We start from the raw sequence: 17138 nt of genomic DNA, 5'->3' as shown, positions 1-17138 counted from the left end.
TATCACAATTCTGGTTGTGATTGATGATGATTACATGCCATCAAGTCCTTGTTGACCCTGTTCACTAACACATAGATTTTTTCCATGATGATCTGTCCCTAACCTGGTCCTTCAGCTCTTCCAATGGTGCACTCATTGCTACTGTAACTGAGTCTGTAGTGAATTCTTATTAGTTCTGCTTGAACCTTCAGTCCTAAATAATATTAATAATAATCCAGTCTAAACATCTGACTGACTGCAACCAATGACAATAATAATAATAATAATAATAATAATAATAATAAATTACATTTATCTGCTGCCTGACTCCCAGCAACTGTGGGTGATTATATGGGAGAGAATGTAAGGAACATGAGACCATGTACACAATCCACAGTATCCCTGTCTTGATCCCTGCCTGCTTCATCTTGATCATCACATTTGGCAGGGAAGTGTAAAGGAAGTATTACACTGTTTTTCTTTGAACACATGCAGAAAGTACTGTATGTTGAAATGAGCCTGCTTTAATTAGATTCTTGATTTCATGGAGGATCTGGTTGTCTTTAAACAAAACGCCCTTCAGTTTTTCCTGCTCAGTGTTTGGGAAGTGAGAGGGCAGTGCCAGCACATGGTGAGATACCAGGAGCTCAGTGTACACATCCACTTATTCTATCAATTGCTTAATATTTGATCAGGACTTCTCTGAAAAAGTTTTCTAGAATCCACTCATAGCCCCTTGCTGCATTAGGGGCTCTACCAGGTTGGCTATCCTGGTGTGACATTGCATTAAGTTTAGTGAAAATGGGAGGGATGGACATCTGAACATCTGAACTTCTAGATGAACATCTATAAGTACTGTGTGATTTTTTTTAATGAGTAAAACCACCCTATATGAAAAATAACAAGTCACTTTGAACAACATTGGTGTATGCAAGAAATCTCAGGGGGAAATACCCCAAATTTCACTTGCTTCTATAACCGTAATTTATATATTTCGATTTTGCATGGTTCGTTAGTCTGACGGATGCCATCTGCAAACATCTGTGATAATGAGAATGAAATGTGTTGGCTTGTCAGCTTGAGTGAGGGTGCAGCAAGCTGTCAAAAAGGTTTAATTTTAATAAAATTTGACAGTAGACTTGGTATTCCTTAATTTTCAACTTCTTCATAATGCCTGCTTATTCCCAAATAGTTTAAAGAGCTATTAATTGAGAGAATATTCAAGTATGTGGTCCCTTTATATATTTAATTTATATTAATTTACATTAATTACAAGGAAAACGGAGATTATAAAGAAAAATGTGTACACAGTTAAAACTGACATGAAATAATTTTACTTTTAGGCCTTAATTGCTGTCATTGCTTCTTTTAGGGCATCAACTAAGCGATGATGCAGTTTAGAGGGCTGATTGAATCACTGAGTATTAGAAGTCAAAGACTAAACCCAAATTGGAAAATTAAATAGGGGTAATTCAGCTCTAATATACAAATGAGAAAGTTTTCGCCATTTTGCCTTTTATTACCAGGTTGTATACATAACGGCAACATTTCCATTCCTCATGCTTTTTGTACTCTTGATCCGTGGTGTCACTTTACCTGGAGCGGCAGAGGGCATCAAGTTCTACCTTTACCCTGACATCTCTCGTCTGTCAGATCCACAGGTGGGTTACTTGAAATAGGAGATAGTGATAATGTCTTCCCTACACTCTAGAACAAAACCTAAGGAGGGCAGTGGGGTGATTGTTCTGTAGATGTACTGATTGCTTAAGCAAACCATGCTTGACTGAAGTTTTATACCGTGGTTCAGTTTTCCATTTTATCTTGTCAAAAAGGCTGTTATTAACATGTTAATGCATTTTCCATGTGTGTATATCTTTTTGTATCAAAAGGATTCTGAGGCTTGTAGACTCTATCCAAATATAGCATCTCAGCTTTTTTGTTGGTATTAGGCTGTGGACAAGGTAAGGGAAATAATTTGCTTCAGTCTTTAGTTGTTAAATTCGTGGAGCAGCAGCAGGAGCAATAAGAAGCACTTGTGAGTATTTGCAACTGTCCACTTCATATGGACACCTTGGGAGGGTAGTTAAAGACCGTAGCATAAATACAATGGGAGAGGGTTAAAATACTGGCCCACTTGCACTTTTCATGTAAGTCCCTGGAAAACAGTTTCTTTTCTAATATGCAGGAGCCTGGTTGGTTGGTTGGTTTTTATTTTGCAGTGTATGAACATTTTCATCTCCTTACAGATTGTATGAAGGTATATGATGTAGACAGCCAGAAGATCTGTTTCCTTAACCTGGGGAAATGCAAACCTTTCTATTCAAAAGGAAAAAAATGAAAGTGTGAAATAAGCAGAATCAGATTTAAGGATGCAAAGTAAATCAGCAGCATAAATGTTAGAAGGCAAATGGAAATGCCGTTGGGTACTAGCCATCTCTAGTGCCTTCATAGCAGAATGGAAATTATGCAAGAACCCTGAGGGGTTTCTAAAAAGCTGCTGCTTCTCTCCACTTCAGAAGCTGTGGGCAATTCTGTATGAGCCTACTTACTATAGTATCTGATTCTACATGACTGTAGCGAGAAGGTTGGGAGGAACACAACCCTTTTAAAAATATGGAGCCCATGAACTGCTAACCTGATTTTAAACTTAGTTTTTTTATAAATGTTACCCTGTTCTTGTCTTCAAAAGTGGGACTTTTTATTTATGTATATAAAATTATGTTCTTGTTTTAATTGATTATATTTTAAATTCATTTTCATGCAATAATATTGTATTATGCCACTGAATAGCTTTGGTCAATGCAGCATGGTTATATTGTTAGCAACTGCTAGTGTCATTGAATCAATGTTTTTATGATATTGTTATTATTTTAAAAAAATAAGATTATGGTTTGCCTAATCTGGATAGCTCATAGCTAAAACTGATACCAAGCACCATCTTCTAAGCTTGCTGTTTTTCATGTTTCCTTTAGGTCTGGATAGATGCTGGGACACAGATCTTCTTCTCCTATGCAATCTGCTTAGGTGCAATGACTTCCTTGGGGAGCTACAATAAATACAAATACAACTGTTACAGGCAAGTTTCCTACCAAAGGGGATTAGTCTGTTAGCTAATTGATGTGTAGGGAACCATGGGTTCAAATTTTTCTTTAATTAATTTCCTCCATGACATATGTGTGACATAGGGACTGTTTGCTGCTGGGATGCCTGAACAGTGGTACCAGTTTTGTGTCTGGCTTCGCAATTTTTTCCGTCCTGGGCTTCATGGCACAAGAGCAAGGGGTGGACATTGCTGATGTGGCAGAGTCAGGTACGATGGTATTGGTGGCAGTGATGGTGGGCACTGCCATCCAGTGTGTGAGCAAAGTTCTACAAGCTAAATCATCCCAAAACTCAAAGGAGAAAGACTAAAAATAGTATTTCAGCCAACAAAGTAATAATTTATTTCAGTGAGCAATACAGTTTGAAATGCACATTTTTAAAATGTGCTGAAATACAATATGGACTTGTATGCTCAAGACTGAATCAAAATTACATGAAATGTCAATATTGTATAAAGAGATGACCCTTTGTGGTTACTGTGCCTTAGCTTCAATCAAATCTCTAATAGACATCGTTTTGCAATCTCCATGGACCCACCATTTTATCCAAAACTATGCTAGCTATGCTAGAAAATCTGAGTTGTGTGTTTTTTTAAGTGCAGCCTATATATTTTAATATAGAGCATTCATGGAATTGATGAAGTCTGTAACAAAGTGGCTCAAAATATGGGTGAGAGGGAAAAGATGATCTTCCCTGTCATATTCCATCTGCTCTTTGAGTACGTGAAGGAGCTTTTAGATTCACTAGTTCATACAGTCCAGTTACACTACTGTATGCATATGCCCAAAGCAATGTGCCACATATATTTCCAGATGTGGAAATCACAACTGTCTCATGCATACAGGGATATTTTTGCCTTTTATTGTGCTTGTAAAATATTTTAAATAAAGCTAAGCTTTCTGAATTCTGAAAGGAGTATGTCCCTACCTATTTCTTTTGAACAAAGCATGCAAATTTTTTTGGACTTCCCTGAAAGCACTTACGCAGTTGACATTAAGACATGCTGGACCAGATGCTCAGTTTATTACAAGTCTGTATCAATCTACTGAAATCTATAGTGCTAAGACTGCCAGACACGTGAGTGCAGCAACTGGTAAAAAGTGTCTTTCAGAATTGCAGGGGTTATTACTGGCTATCGTGGTTGTAGCCCAAGTTATGTATTTTATGTATCTGCTTGATGCAGATTCTGACTCGCTTAAAAAGGTATAAAAGTGAATCAGCCACTAAAAGGCTGTATCTAACTGGGCAGCTGAAGGGGCAGAAAAAAAACTTCTGAGTCAGGTGCTGTGGGACAAGCAACTTGGTGATTTCCATGCTGTATTGTGTAACAAATTGGTGTGTCTTCCTGTGCCATGTTATTGGTGACAAGGAATGGCAGTAAGATTTGCATACTTAATTTCAAATTTGTATTTCTGCTGTAATTATATATTTCATGGGGCTCTTTGTGCTTTGACAATGATGCAGGCCCAGCACAGCACTTCTGCTCCACCTTAAAGCTGCCTGACCTTTCTCAGGCTTCTTCATGAGCCTGTAAAAAGATGCTGCGGCTGCTGCTTAGAGGAGCCCCTTCACCAACAGGAAGACATCCTCAAGGGGGGCCTGTTTCCCCCCCTGGGCTGGCCCCAAAGTCAGGCTGCCTTAATGAACCCCAGAGGGGCGGTGCACTTGTGCTGGAACGAAGTCCAAAATGTGCACGCCTCTGATACCCAACACTGGAAAATGTGGGAGCTGGTATGGCTGTTAATGTATTTTAATCTTGAGGACAGTACAAAGTTAGATTCACTTAACTCTATTGATTTCAGTTAGTTTACATGTTCTTAAGGCAGCCATCTTGTGCACTCTAACCCGGGACTAAGCCATGCTGGACACAGTAAGACTTAATTCTGAGTAAGCATGCATAGAGGATTGTGCTGTGACTCTGGAATGGCAGCCCCTGGATCTGAAATTTTGCATGCCTTATTCAACCATCCCACTGAAAATAATTTCCATGAAGAAGTAACAAAGCTATATTATACCTACGTTAAATGAAGCCATTAGGTTCAATGGAACTTAGAGCTGCATAGGAATTCAACTAAAACAGCTTAATGAAAGAATTAATACATTGTATAATAAATAAATGAATAATAAAATTGAATAGCATGGACCTTGTGTGAGAATTGGGTCATTTTAGAAATGAATCCAGGATACTAGAACTCTTTGGCTCTAAGATATATCTACAGGTGTATAGATGGAATGTCCACCTTTTAAAGGATTCTGTCAGGCAACATAGTTGTTGGATCACAAAAGAGAATAATGAGCATATGTGGTCCTTGATCCAGCAGAATGTTTATAATGGATATTACCTTAACAATGCATAATGCAAGCAGGATTGAGCCCGAAGGCTTCAGTCTGAAGAAAGTGAATTGAACTCTCTTTCCATTAGAATCAATGGGTTAGATGTGGTTAGCTTATTAAGGCTTATTAATTCAAGTGAGGCAAGTGCAGTTAACGTATTCTGGGCATTAGGTTTTTAGTATATTTTTTGTATCGTTCTAAGTATATATTTTGTTAAACTGAATGGAAAATAGAAGGTAGCAGCAGCGTAACTGGTGAGTGACCAAGTACTAATTCATAGAGAGTAATTTCCAGTTTAACATACGGAAGAAAAGCAAGAACTCAATAAACAGGAACATCTTAGTCCAATTAACAAAAAGCTTGCATGAAAAGTGTTGGTACAGTATTTTCCCATCATGTTCAAAGTATCAATCAGTTTTAAATAAATACAAGCATCTTTCAGCTCTTTAAAATGATAACTATCTCATTGTTGCACATAATTATTATAAATCATAGAATTGTGGTTGGTTTTGGCTTTTATTTGCTAATCCACAGAGAAGGCAATGGGAAATCTACTACTGACTTTGCTGTTGATAATCTTACTTAAAGGAAAGTTTTTCAGATAGTTTCTGTTGCTTTGTATCCTAAGCAAATAATACTCACTGACTATGTTAGATATCTGCAAATGGATTTATTATTGCTGTATTGAGGGAACTTACTAATGTCATGTAGCAGTCAGTTGTAACCAAGGATGGATTCTATTCTGGGATATTCACACAAGGGTTATTGTATTCTGATAGAAGCTGTTACACCATTTCCTTTGCTTCTGTATGCAGACACAGTATTTTGGGATATCGATAGAATTCTGAAGTCTTACACCTGTTCAGGATCTGGTCTTCTCTGGCCTAAATCCTAGAAACTACTCTTTGGGTTTTGCTTGTCCAAGAACAAGTTGTGCATAAATAACTCAAGAGAAAATTTAGAGCCCAGGCTTTTTTCTCCTTAAAGACCATAGGAATTGGTCATGCAATAATTACATCTCATTTAGTTCAGAAGCTCTCTTTTTGAATGAAGTGTGCTGGATTCTGCTGTTTTTCATACACCTTTTGGATTGAAGTTCTTATACCCATGCATGCCTCGTTGTCAGATAAAGGATCAGAATGAATTCCTTTCTAGAATCTTCAGTTGGGTTTGGGTTTATCTGAATAGAATCAGGCATCTTAATGAGGAGCAGGGGGGAGGTCTTCATTCAAAAATGAGTTAAATACTTACTACATTGTCTCCCTTTTCCCCCTTCCTTTCTCTCTCTCTCTATTCCTCTAGGTCCAGGTCTGGCCTTCATTGCTTATCCAAAAGCTGTGTCCATGATGCCATTGCCAACTTTTTGGGCTATTCTTTTCTTTGTTATGCTTCTGTTGCTTGGCCTGGACAGCCAGGTGAGTAAGTTATAGTAATATAGTATCTGTGGATTTTAATAGAAAAACTACATAAATATAATTATTGTTATTGCACTTTGTGCATTGGAGCACTGATGCAAACAAGAATTGCTTATCTCTCTTCCTACTAAGAATAATCAAGAAAAGTGGCTGAATGTTACTCCTTAACTGCTTCTTGTCAAGGAGTTTCAGCATAGATATTATAACAGGCATCCCCAGACTTTTTGAACTGGGAGGCACATTTGGAATTTTGAGCATTTTGGGGAATGATCACAAAATGACTATGGGCAGTCACACGAAATGCCTGCACACAAAGCAGACCAGTTAATGTTCAGATACCCGCCCTGGGGGGACAGAACCAGTTACAAAACTCTGGTTTAGTATAGATATGCCTACCAACATCTCTAGTTTCTGCCCTCCACTTCTAGCAGGCATTCTGTCATGTCCCTATTTACCTCCCTCTTAACTCTGCTTGCTTCTGCCCTTTGTTGGGGCAGTTGATGCAACTTCAAAATAAAGCAGAGTCTTAGAGCTACCCATAGTATATTATTTTCTAAGAAAGCTTTCTCTCCATATGATGTCCCAAAACATTCATAGAAATAAAGATACTGGAGGCTGACACTTTAGTTTGCTATTTTGCAGCATGCCGCCTCCCTCCCTCCCTCCCTCCCTCCCTTCCTTCCTATGTACTTATTCATATTAATTCATATGAATATGATTGAAAGAATCTAAACATTATAAGAAGTCACAGAAGGTAGCAAATCCAACAGGTTCCAAGGGAGGAGTTCACAGGGACATGGGAACCTGGATGCACACTGGAGATCCCATCTCCAAAACATAAATAGCTTTTATTACTGTATGTTTTGCAATATATACACACATTTATTTATAAAAGAAGATTTTTTAAGAAACGCACCCAATCCCATGCTAGAATATACCAGTAGTCCAGTCTCTGTAGATTAAGACTGAAAAGTGCTGCTTACATTGGAATGTATAGACACATAATTTCCTCCTCCACTTCTCCAAATCTATCAATTTGTCAGGAACATGTTTATTTCTCATACTCCTGTCACTTCTGTGGTCTATTCCTGCCTTTATAGTATTTTGCTTCTCAGAACATAAAATCAATCCAAATAAAATGGGAATAAAACTCAGAATAAAAATGAATGGAGGTGGCCCAAGGTTGGTGTTTCCTCTTACAGCCATGCAGTTTGGTGGCATTTAAACCCCTAGGCCTCGATTTATGTGAATCGGTGTTCCCATATATGCTGGTTATTTTTGTCTATCCTCAGCAATTTGCTTTCTGGGAGACTGAGCAAGGGAGACCTTCTTTTTTTTCCTTCTCAAGGCCTTTTTATGTGACACAAAGAAATCTGTTAATAATCTCTAGACTATTAGAAGTCACACAGCTGTCCTAGGATTTTAGAGAGAACTTCTTTGAAATGGTTTAAGATTTTAAGCTAACAAACTCCTAATTGTTATTTGGGAAAATAGTTATAATGTTGAATTAATCTACTAGCCTGGGACAGAAACTTTACTGAATTCAAAATCTCTCATATGAGTGGAGATTAGAGGAATTTTCCCTCTGGTTGTTATTTACTTGATCTCATAAATTGGCAAGGCATTCCATTTGTTTTAAATGGCTCTTGTGGGCTTAATCTTTGAAGGCCAGTGAGTGACTTTTAATCACTTCCAAACTGAATGTTCAGACATCCTCAGAGCTGTGGTTCTGCAACCAAGTACTTATGTAAATTAAAGGTTGCCTGGTAATGTTCAGTCATTTCTCACTATGTCAAATAATTAAAGCTAATTAGAGCACTTAATGTTTTGTTTGCTTTTGGAGCCCTGTCAAGCTGGATTTTGGAATGCTAAGGAGTTTAGGAGCAAGCTGGATATAGTTACATGGCAGGAGAAAAAGAAAGCAAGAACTTCTATATGTAAGATCCGAGACTTCCAAGGGATTATTAAGAAACCAAAGAAAGCCAAGTGTTGGCTGATTATAGAAACAAATATAAAATTAAGTACATTAAGGAAATATGTTCACTTTAATAAAGTAATCGGCAAAAATGCAAGTCATGGATGCCACTGCACAGAAGCATTTTAGAACTGCCTCTGTGTGACTTTTTGGGGGAAAAAAAGGGTTTCAGTGTGATACTGAACCCCTCTCTGTAAAGTGTTGTTGTTGTTGTTGTTGTTGTATTTATTTATTTATTTATTTATTGGATTTCTCTGCCACCCAACTCGTGCACAATGACTCTGGGTGGCTTATAAATAATAAAAATGGTGGCAATTCAATATAAATACATAAAATTACAAATACAGGTACAAAATATAAAATATAAAATTCAAGATGGGAAGATCTTAACCTTGGCACCCTCATGGGTAGCTGTCCCCCCTCCCATCCCAGGCCAGGTGGCATAACCAGGTTTTTACTTTCTTCGAAAAGGCCGGGAGAGTGGGGGCCTGTCTTACCCCTGGGGGTAGCTTGTTAAAAATTATGCATTTTTAACACATGGTTCATCATTTAATGTAATTACCAAGTGATGAATATTCATGGTTTAATAATGCCAGAAAGCATCACTGTCCTAGTAAGAAAAATTAATAGGTAGAAATTAAATACTAACTTTCTGGCTTGTGGATCAACACAACAAAAATTATATTACTCTGTGCCAACTGTTTTTACATTTTTAAAAATTATTGTTTAAAGCATGTTTGCAGCAAATGTACAAGGAGAATAGCTTTCCCCAATAATAAAAATACATAAAATAATCTTATGAATAATAAGCAACCAACTGCAATATAAAACAGTAAAATATAAAACCAATTTCAGGCTGGAAAGAAGTCTGGGAAATAGAAGGATATTTACCTGTGCTGAAATTATAGAAGGTGCCAGCTGTGGGCAGCCATTCCATAGCCAGGAAGCCTCTGAAAATACTTTCCCATCATCCTCCTGGGAGTTTGAGCACCAAAAATTATTTTAATCTACGCTGAGAGACAGGTATTATTACGGCATCCTCATGCCAGCTATTAAAATTGACATCAACAACAACATACTTCAATTTTGCCCCAGAATTGGGTGGGGACTAATGTAATTTAGAAAGCTGTGATATGATATGCCAATATTGCCCAGTCTCAGACATCTTGCTGTTTTATTTTGAGTTGAGGTTTCTGGTCAATTTTCAAAGCCTCCTGTAGTAATTCAAACATAATTAGATTACTAATATGTACCAAACATTTACTAAAAAAAGAATCACACAAATCTCTGTAAGGTTCATTTTACCCAGTTCATAAAGATAATTTACTTGTTTAACTGAACCACAAAACAAGGCAAAAACTAAAAAATTAAAGATTTTAAAAAAGATTTTTTTTTAATGGGAATATATGTGTGTGTGTGTGCATGCTTGCATGCATATGTATATGTGTGTATATGTATTCACAGATAATCATATGAACATTTTGAACGCTCATATTCCATACTTCTACCCAGAACTATATTTTATTTTTCTAATAATGGGTTTTGTTTTCATTGCCTATTCTGCTTTGTTTTTATATCAATATATAATAGCTGTTTGTTCTATTTTATTAAAATATTAAAATATTATAGTTAATTAGGAGAATGAAACAACTAGAGGATATCTTATCTTAAAGTTTAACTGTGTTTAGACTTCCAAAGGGTGCACATATGCAGCGTTTCTACTCCTAAAATTTTCCCTTCATTTAATATCTCACCATGATTCACATTACATTTTCAGCATGGAAAATGGAAGTTAGTTTTCTTGAATCTACAGTTCAAAGGGCTGGATGAAAATAAGGGAGCTTTTCACAGGTCTCCTACTCTGTGGACTGTTCTCATTCAGGAAATGAGAGGGCAGAAACATTTTTCTGCTGAGAAACTATGAAAACTTACCTTCATGCAGACACTATGTAGAAAACAGTTGATCAAGTTCCTTCCAAGAATTACTTGGTTTTACTCTGGAGAGACTACAAAGAGCATTACCTCTGTACTATCTTCTTTCTCCTTTTGTTCATAAGCTTTATGCATGCAGTAAAGAACTCACATCCAATTAGGACTGACTTATTTTTATAATTGGGAGGTGAAGGGAAAATCAATAAACCTACTAAGAGCTTACTATCAGCTGTATGCTGCAATCTTAAATATTGAAACATATACAGTGCTATATAAATCGATGGTGAATACCAACTCTCTTTACAAGGGATATATTTTTACGGAAAAATAAACTAACATAGCGTTAATCCACTTATTTTTTATTCTCCTCTACAGTTCGTTGAAGTTGAAGGACAGATCACATCATTAGTTGATCTGTACCCATCCTTCCTAAGGAAGGGTTACCGACGGGAAATCTTCATTGCTGTAGTATGTTTCCTCAGCTATCTTCTGGGACTAACTATGGTGACTGAAGTAAGTAATTGGCTGATGTAGCTCAGGACTGCTTTTCTTTTTTCTTTTTTTTTCTTTTTAACTATTGAACTATTCAAGAAAGTTACAGTGCAAGAAGAATTCAGCATAGTTTAATGGTAAAGCAGGTGCTTTGGATGGAGAAGGTCCCAGGAGATGGTCCTTGCCATCTTTATTTTAAATGATCAGGTGTTGTAAAAAACATATTCTGCCTGGAAAACCTGGAGAGCTTCTGCCCAGATGATGAACAGGTAGCCCTAAGAGAAAGAATTCTTCAAAGAATTACTCTGCAAAAGCATTTGAGCCCCTTTGTACTAATGTCTTCTAAATTGAGCACATGTGCCAATGTAGGCCCATGACAATTCAAACTTCATGGTATTACTTCTGCTATTATGACGTATTGTATTTCTGCAAGACTGTATTCAACTATGCAATATGCTACATTCTTTTGTGCTGTGGACGGACATGAAGTGAAGCTAGTTAAATATAAAACATGTGGAAAATAATGTCCAGATTCCAATCTATCTCATATTCAGAATGTAATAACAGAGTATTCTAGAAAATGCCACGCATGAAAGAAAATACCATGCTGTAGGAAAAGAAATCCATCATCCCATATATTAGGTAGCTCCTTGGTGAGTTTTACCTAAGTATTATATTCTCATTCAAGACTCAATAGTCTTCAAGACTCAATTCCTTCTTTCCATCATGCTTCTATAAATGTCATCCTAAAACAACATACAGTAGTTTAAGCAGCAGTACTGGAATAGTGTTAGTCAAGTGGCTTAACTTTATTCAGTCATTGTCTCTTTCAAAATGCCTTATAGAATAAGGAATGAGTGCAGGTTTTAGGAAATACATGAGTGTATACTTATAATGTTCAAAGGGCTGACTGACAGTTGTATTTGTTGGGAGGACACTTTGTGAGGAATTAATTGAAGATGTGAAAGTCTCTTTGTTTTGCACAGTGTGTGTCTTTGTGTTGGTGTATTAATACCAATCAAGGTTCTTTTTTTCTATTCTTTTATCCTTTTTCAGGGTGGCATGTATGTGTTTCAACTCTTTGACTACTATGCAGCTAGTGGTGTATGCCTTTTGTGGGTCGCATTCTTTGAATGCATTGCTGTAGCCTGGGTTTATGGTAAGTTGGAAGTTAAGTTCTGATCTGACCCTTTCCCCACAGCAGCAGTGAAAGCTACAGGGATCTTGCAATAATACAGATCCTGGGGATAAGCTGAGTGATCAGAATTAGAGGACAGAGGAAGGACAGAGAGATAAAACAGTATGTGCCAAGGAAGGAATTTATTACATGACTTCTCTGCATTGTGGGGATTCAGCCAAGCACTTCAGATTTCTTGGAAAACATTCTCACTTGACCGCCAAGAGAATGAGTTCATGACTTGCTTCTTTCTTAGAGTGCTTCACTTTAAGGCTGTAAAAGTCTGCTTGACCTGCTGAAGTTATAAAAGGAGAGATCTTAGAGGCCAATGACCACAGTATTTTTTTTGCCTATTGTTTTTACCTGCTTGGTAAAAAGAAGGAAACAAATCTGTAGAATAACAAAAGTAGCAATTACATGTCAGTTGGATTTACCAGGAGGTGATAGCTATGTGACAATCTTAAAATACGGAACTACTCCATATACAGTAAGTAGTTGTAAGAGGAACTGAGCTAATCTGGATGGGCAGCAGGTTTCAGAAAATGTTTGTGAGAAAATACTTCCCACTGAGGCTGTGCAAATCTAACAAGTGCTTCAATGCTGATTCAACCTCAAAGCTGCTTCATAAAGTAAAAGTGAAGAGCAAAGCTTTTAGCAAGATCGTCAGAGGATAAAAGAAGCTAAAGAAGGCAGTGAATGGTCCAAAGGGGCCTCCTCTGCAGAACTCCCAAGAATGTTGTAGAGGACATTCTGAGCCATGCTGGAAAACATGTTTCCATCTTCTCTGTGATGGAGTTTTTAAAGGTTAATAAAAGAACTCCAAGCAGCTAACAGCAATCTTGCAGAGTAGAAGCGTGAACCAAAAAAGAGAACTTGCACATTAAGCTTAAGTGCGTTCAGAAAATGAATTCAGTCTTCACACAGTAGTTAGATGAAGAAAAATAGAGATAGCTTACTTTTATTCAGTAGATCTGGATGCAAGTAGATTCATAGTAGAAAGCACTTAATCATCACTGGTTCTTCATAGACACTTTCTATGTGGAATAGAAAGGGCGAGCGGCTGCATTCTGCAGCCCACCCACACCCCCCACTTGCATGTCTGCCAGAAGGGTAATTGATACTGTTAATCCCCAAGCCCAAGAAGGAGGAAATGGAAATCAGGTGACCCATGTGACATCCCACAAGCACAATAGAGATGCGATTTGCTAGAGTGTCCCCCTTATGCTTATGAGACAATGCTGAGTTGATCCCTGATAATTCCAACACTTTGATGTTTCTGTACCAAATTCCAAAAAGGCTTCTGCCTAAGCACAGTGCCTCAAAAAATCTTCCTCTAGCTTTGTGAATGTACAGGCCATTTTGTTGCTTTAAGCGATGCCACCATGTAAACACTGGCTGTATTATGCCATTGCTTTTATTCCACGATGTGTGGTTAGTTGCATCACCTACAGAAGGAGGTAAATGAACCCCTTTCCCAGTTAAAGGAAACACCAAAGCTGAGGAGAATAAAGGCACAGAAGACAGAGCAAAATGATGACAGACACTGGTTTTCATGGGGCTCTTCACACTCCTAATAAAGTAAATGCATTTTCTCCTTGAAAATTTAGCATAGCTGTAGATGAAAGGTTAAAGTACACATAGGCAGTATATGCAGAGTAATGCGATTTCCTTCTTCTGTGCTGAAACTCTAGGCGCTGACAATTTTTACGATGCCATTGAAGATATGATTGGTTACAGGCCTGGTCCTTGGATGAAATGGAGCTGGATTTTAATTACACCAATTCTCTGCATGGTAAGTGTTGAAACGTCTTTGCCAAAACTTGATTTAGAACATTTTTGTAAGTTTAGCTAGCTTTTTGCTCCTTGCATTTTCTGAAAAGAAATAAGATTGAATAGATAGGTGTTTAATGTGTAGTGTGTTTAATGTGTAAGCTCTTCATTGATTACAAGGCTTTTACTGACCTCTAACTTGCTTCCGTATCCAACATGTTGCCTTTGGCATTAGAGGATCTGGAGCAATTTTGGGGTGGACAATGGGCACATTTAGAATGTTGAGAGCATGTAGCTAGATAGTGTGGGTATTCTTTCATTTACAAATTGGCTGTCTCTGTGGTGGTGGCCAGTGACAAAGTACTGTAAGGCAGACTGTCTCCCCTCTTGATGTTTCTTAGTTCACAATATATTTTTGTCTTTTTTTCTGGCTAGATGGGCCATTTCCAAACAAAACACTAGCGTGGTGTTTCTCAACCTTGGCAGCTTGAAGATGTGTGGCCTTCAACTCCCAGAATTCCCCAGCCAGCCTGGGGAATTCTGGGAGTTGAAGGCCACACATCTTCAAGCTGCCAAGGTTGAGAAACACTGCGCTAGACTGTGGCTACTTACCATTTTTGTTTTCTAAAAATGCCTAGGGGACTATGTGGAATCAAGAACGTCTGATTCTTTCCATGTTTGAATCACCAGGTCACCTGTCTGTCTATTAAAATCTTGAAAGACCCTTTTTGGGGCCACTTTCCCTTCTGAGATAAAGCAAGGGGCCACCAGCAACTGTTGGTTGAAGACAGCCTAATTATTTCCATGGGTCTTGAATCTCTCTCTTTTCCTTTTTTTTTTCCTAACACAGGGGTGCTTCATCTTTTCTCTGGTCAAGTATACCCCCCTGACCTACAACAAGGTCTACATCTACCCTCAGTGGGCAGTCGGTCTGGGCTGGGTGCTTGCTCTTTCATCTATGATCTGCATCCCACTGGTTACAGTTATCCGTATCGTGCAGTCAGATGGCTCCCTCCTTGAGGTAAATCCAAAACAACTATGAACCATCGGAACTATTAAGCATCCAAACAGATGATTTTCTTTGCAGTTGTCTTCCTGATCCCTTAACACAGCAGTTCATCCAGGGCACACATGCAGTTCCTGTAGCTGCACAGATGTTCTCAGTCATTCATTTCAGTAGATTAGACTATTGCATAGGCACTGTTTAGATACGTGTTTAGTCTGTTCCTCTATTGAACCGAACTAGGTTCAGTGCCATTTTAAAACATCTGTTCTGGATCATACATACTAGAAAAGATTGCTGATGCAAATTCAGCAGCTGGATAGTTGGAAAATGGAATATAGTCAGGGGAGTTTAAACATTGGTATGACACTAAATGAACAAATTGTATCACTAGAATTCTAAACTGTCTGTCCCAGGTTATTTTCCTAAATCAGGGGCTTTCAGCATGTTCAGCCCTAGGAGCATCTTTGTCCCAAATCCTACAGTGGGGAAATGTCTATTACTTTTTGAAAACCTATCTTTGGATGTTAGCATACCATAGCAAGTCGCCCCAAGGCAGGACCATGATCTAGAAGTCGATCCTCATCCACTAATCAGTGCACTTTGCCTGCCTTCCGCACTATATCGTAAGATATTTTCCTGATATAAAGAACATTACAAAAACATACTCAAGTAGTTAGTATCATAACATTAACATGTAAAGAAAATACATAGAATATACAGCTATATAGAAGCGATTCTTTTATTTACTTTTTGTGCCTTCAAGTCAGTCTTGTCTCCTTTCAGCTTCCTGAACAAGTCATAGTTCAGTTTTCTTGGCAACACTTTTTTCAGAAGTGGTTTGCCCTTGGCTGAGAGAGGGGGACTGGCCCAAAGTCACCCAGCTGGCTTCACGCCTAGGGCTAGACTAGAACTTGTGAACTCCCAGTTTCTAGTTAGTGCCTTTAGCCACTACATCAAGCTGGCTCTCTTATATAGAAGCTACTCATTTGTTTATTTATTTTATTTTTATCCTGCCTTTATTATTTTTATAAATATCTCAAGGTGGTGAACATACCGAATACTCCTTCCTCCTCCTATTTTCCCCACAACAACCACCCTGTGAGGTGAGTTGGGCTGAGGGAGTGACTGGCCCAAGGTCACCCAATCGGCTTTCATGCCTAAGGCAGGACTAGAATTCACAGCCTCCTGTTTCTAGCCCAGCACCTTTTCCACTAGACTGAACTGGCCAATCTCATAGCCTAACTATTACCATGGAGTCACAGAAAAGTTAGCATGCATTTTGGTAATAGATTTCAAAAGCATTTCCAGGATCAGGAAGCCCTGTGATGTCCTCATGTAGCACATGTGGTCTTCTCTGTCCCTCATGCGCACTGCATAAAAGTTGAATGTCTCATCAGTATCATGCACATTGTGGAAGGAGCTAACTTCATTAGCCATAATGCTGAATTGGGGAGCCATCTAGTGGAAATTTAACCTCCTTCCTTGCATTACTTTCTCTACTTTGTCTCCCCTTCTTTTACAAACTATATACTTTCCCAGCAATAAGATCAGCTTTCTGATCCCAGACCAATAATGGTATGTTGTGGACAGTGGCTTTTGGGATCAAACCATGTCCAGTTGGTTGTCGGACCATCCATAAATACATTGTTTGATAATGATCACACCTTGGCTTAACTAAGTATGTGAATCAGAATCTTTCTGGTATTTGAAGTGTGTGATTACAAACTAAGGAAAGTTCTGATGGGCCACACTGATGGCTTGCCCAACCTCTTACTCTGTTTCCCCTAATGGACAATCAGATAACAACAGGAAATTCACAAAGAGAACAATTTGAAAATTGTTATTTTAATCAAACTGAAATGGTTCTTCTTGGCTTACAAAGACAAGAATCTCCCTTATTCTATTCCCTGGCAAACAGCTATCATGTTTAGTAATACGTGTAATGCTTAATTCAGC

General features: G+C 38.1%; 1 protein-coding gene across 6 annotated transcripts in view; it reads left to right on the top strand.

Annotated features, from left to right (window-relative positions):
• SLC6A6 (solute carrier family 6 member 6) overlaps positions 1-17138 on the top strand; it is a 60350-nt gene that overhangs the window by 37183 nt on the left and 6029 nt on the right. For all 6 annotated transcript variants that reach the window (XM_063291666.1, XM_063291665.1, XM_063291663.1 and 3 more), the window contains 8 exons: positions 1506-1640; positions 2952-3055; positions 3165-3289; positions 6718-6830; positions 11113-11250; positions 12286-12388; positions 14098-14198; positions 15027-15197. In XM_063291666.1, coding sequence (XP_063147736.1) covers positions 1506-1640; positions 2952-3055; positions 3165-3289; positions 6718-6830; positions 11113-11250; positions 12286-12388; positions 14098-14198; positions 15027-15197 — 990 coding nt within the window. The remainder of the gene's footprint in view (positions 1-1505; positions 1641-2951; positions 3056-3164; positions 3290-6717; positions 6831-11112; positions 11251-12285; positions 12389-14097; positions 14199-15026; positions 15198-17138) is intronic.

The sequence above is a fragment of the Candoia aspera genome, chromosome 2, assembly GCF_035149785.1.
Source record: "Candoia aspera isolate rCanAsp1 chromosome 2, rCanAsp1.hap2, whole genome shotgun sequence".
Classification (NCBI taxonomy): Eukaryota; Metazoa; Chordata; class Lepidosauria; order Squamata; family Boidae; genus Candoia; species Candoia aspera.
Note: the sequence above shows the minus strand (reverse complement) of the source record. Positions and strands in the feature narration are given on the sequence as shown.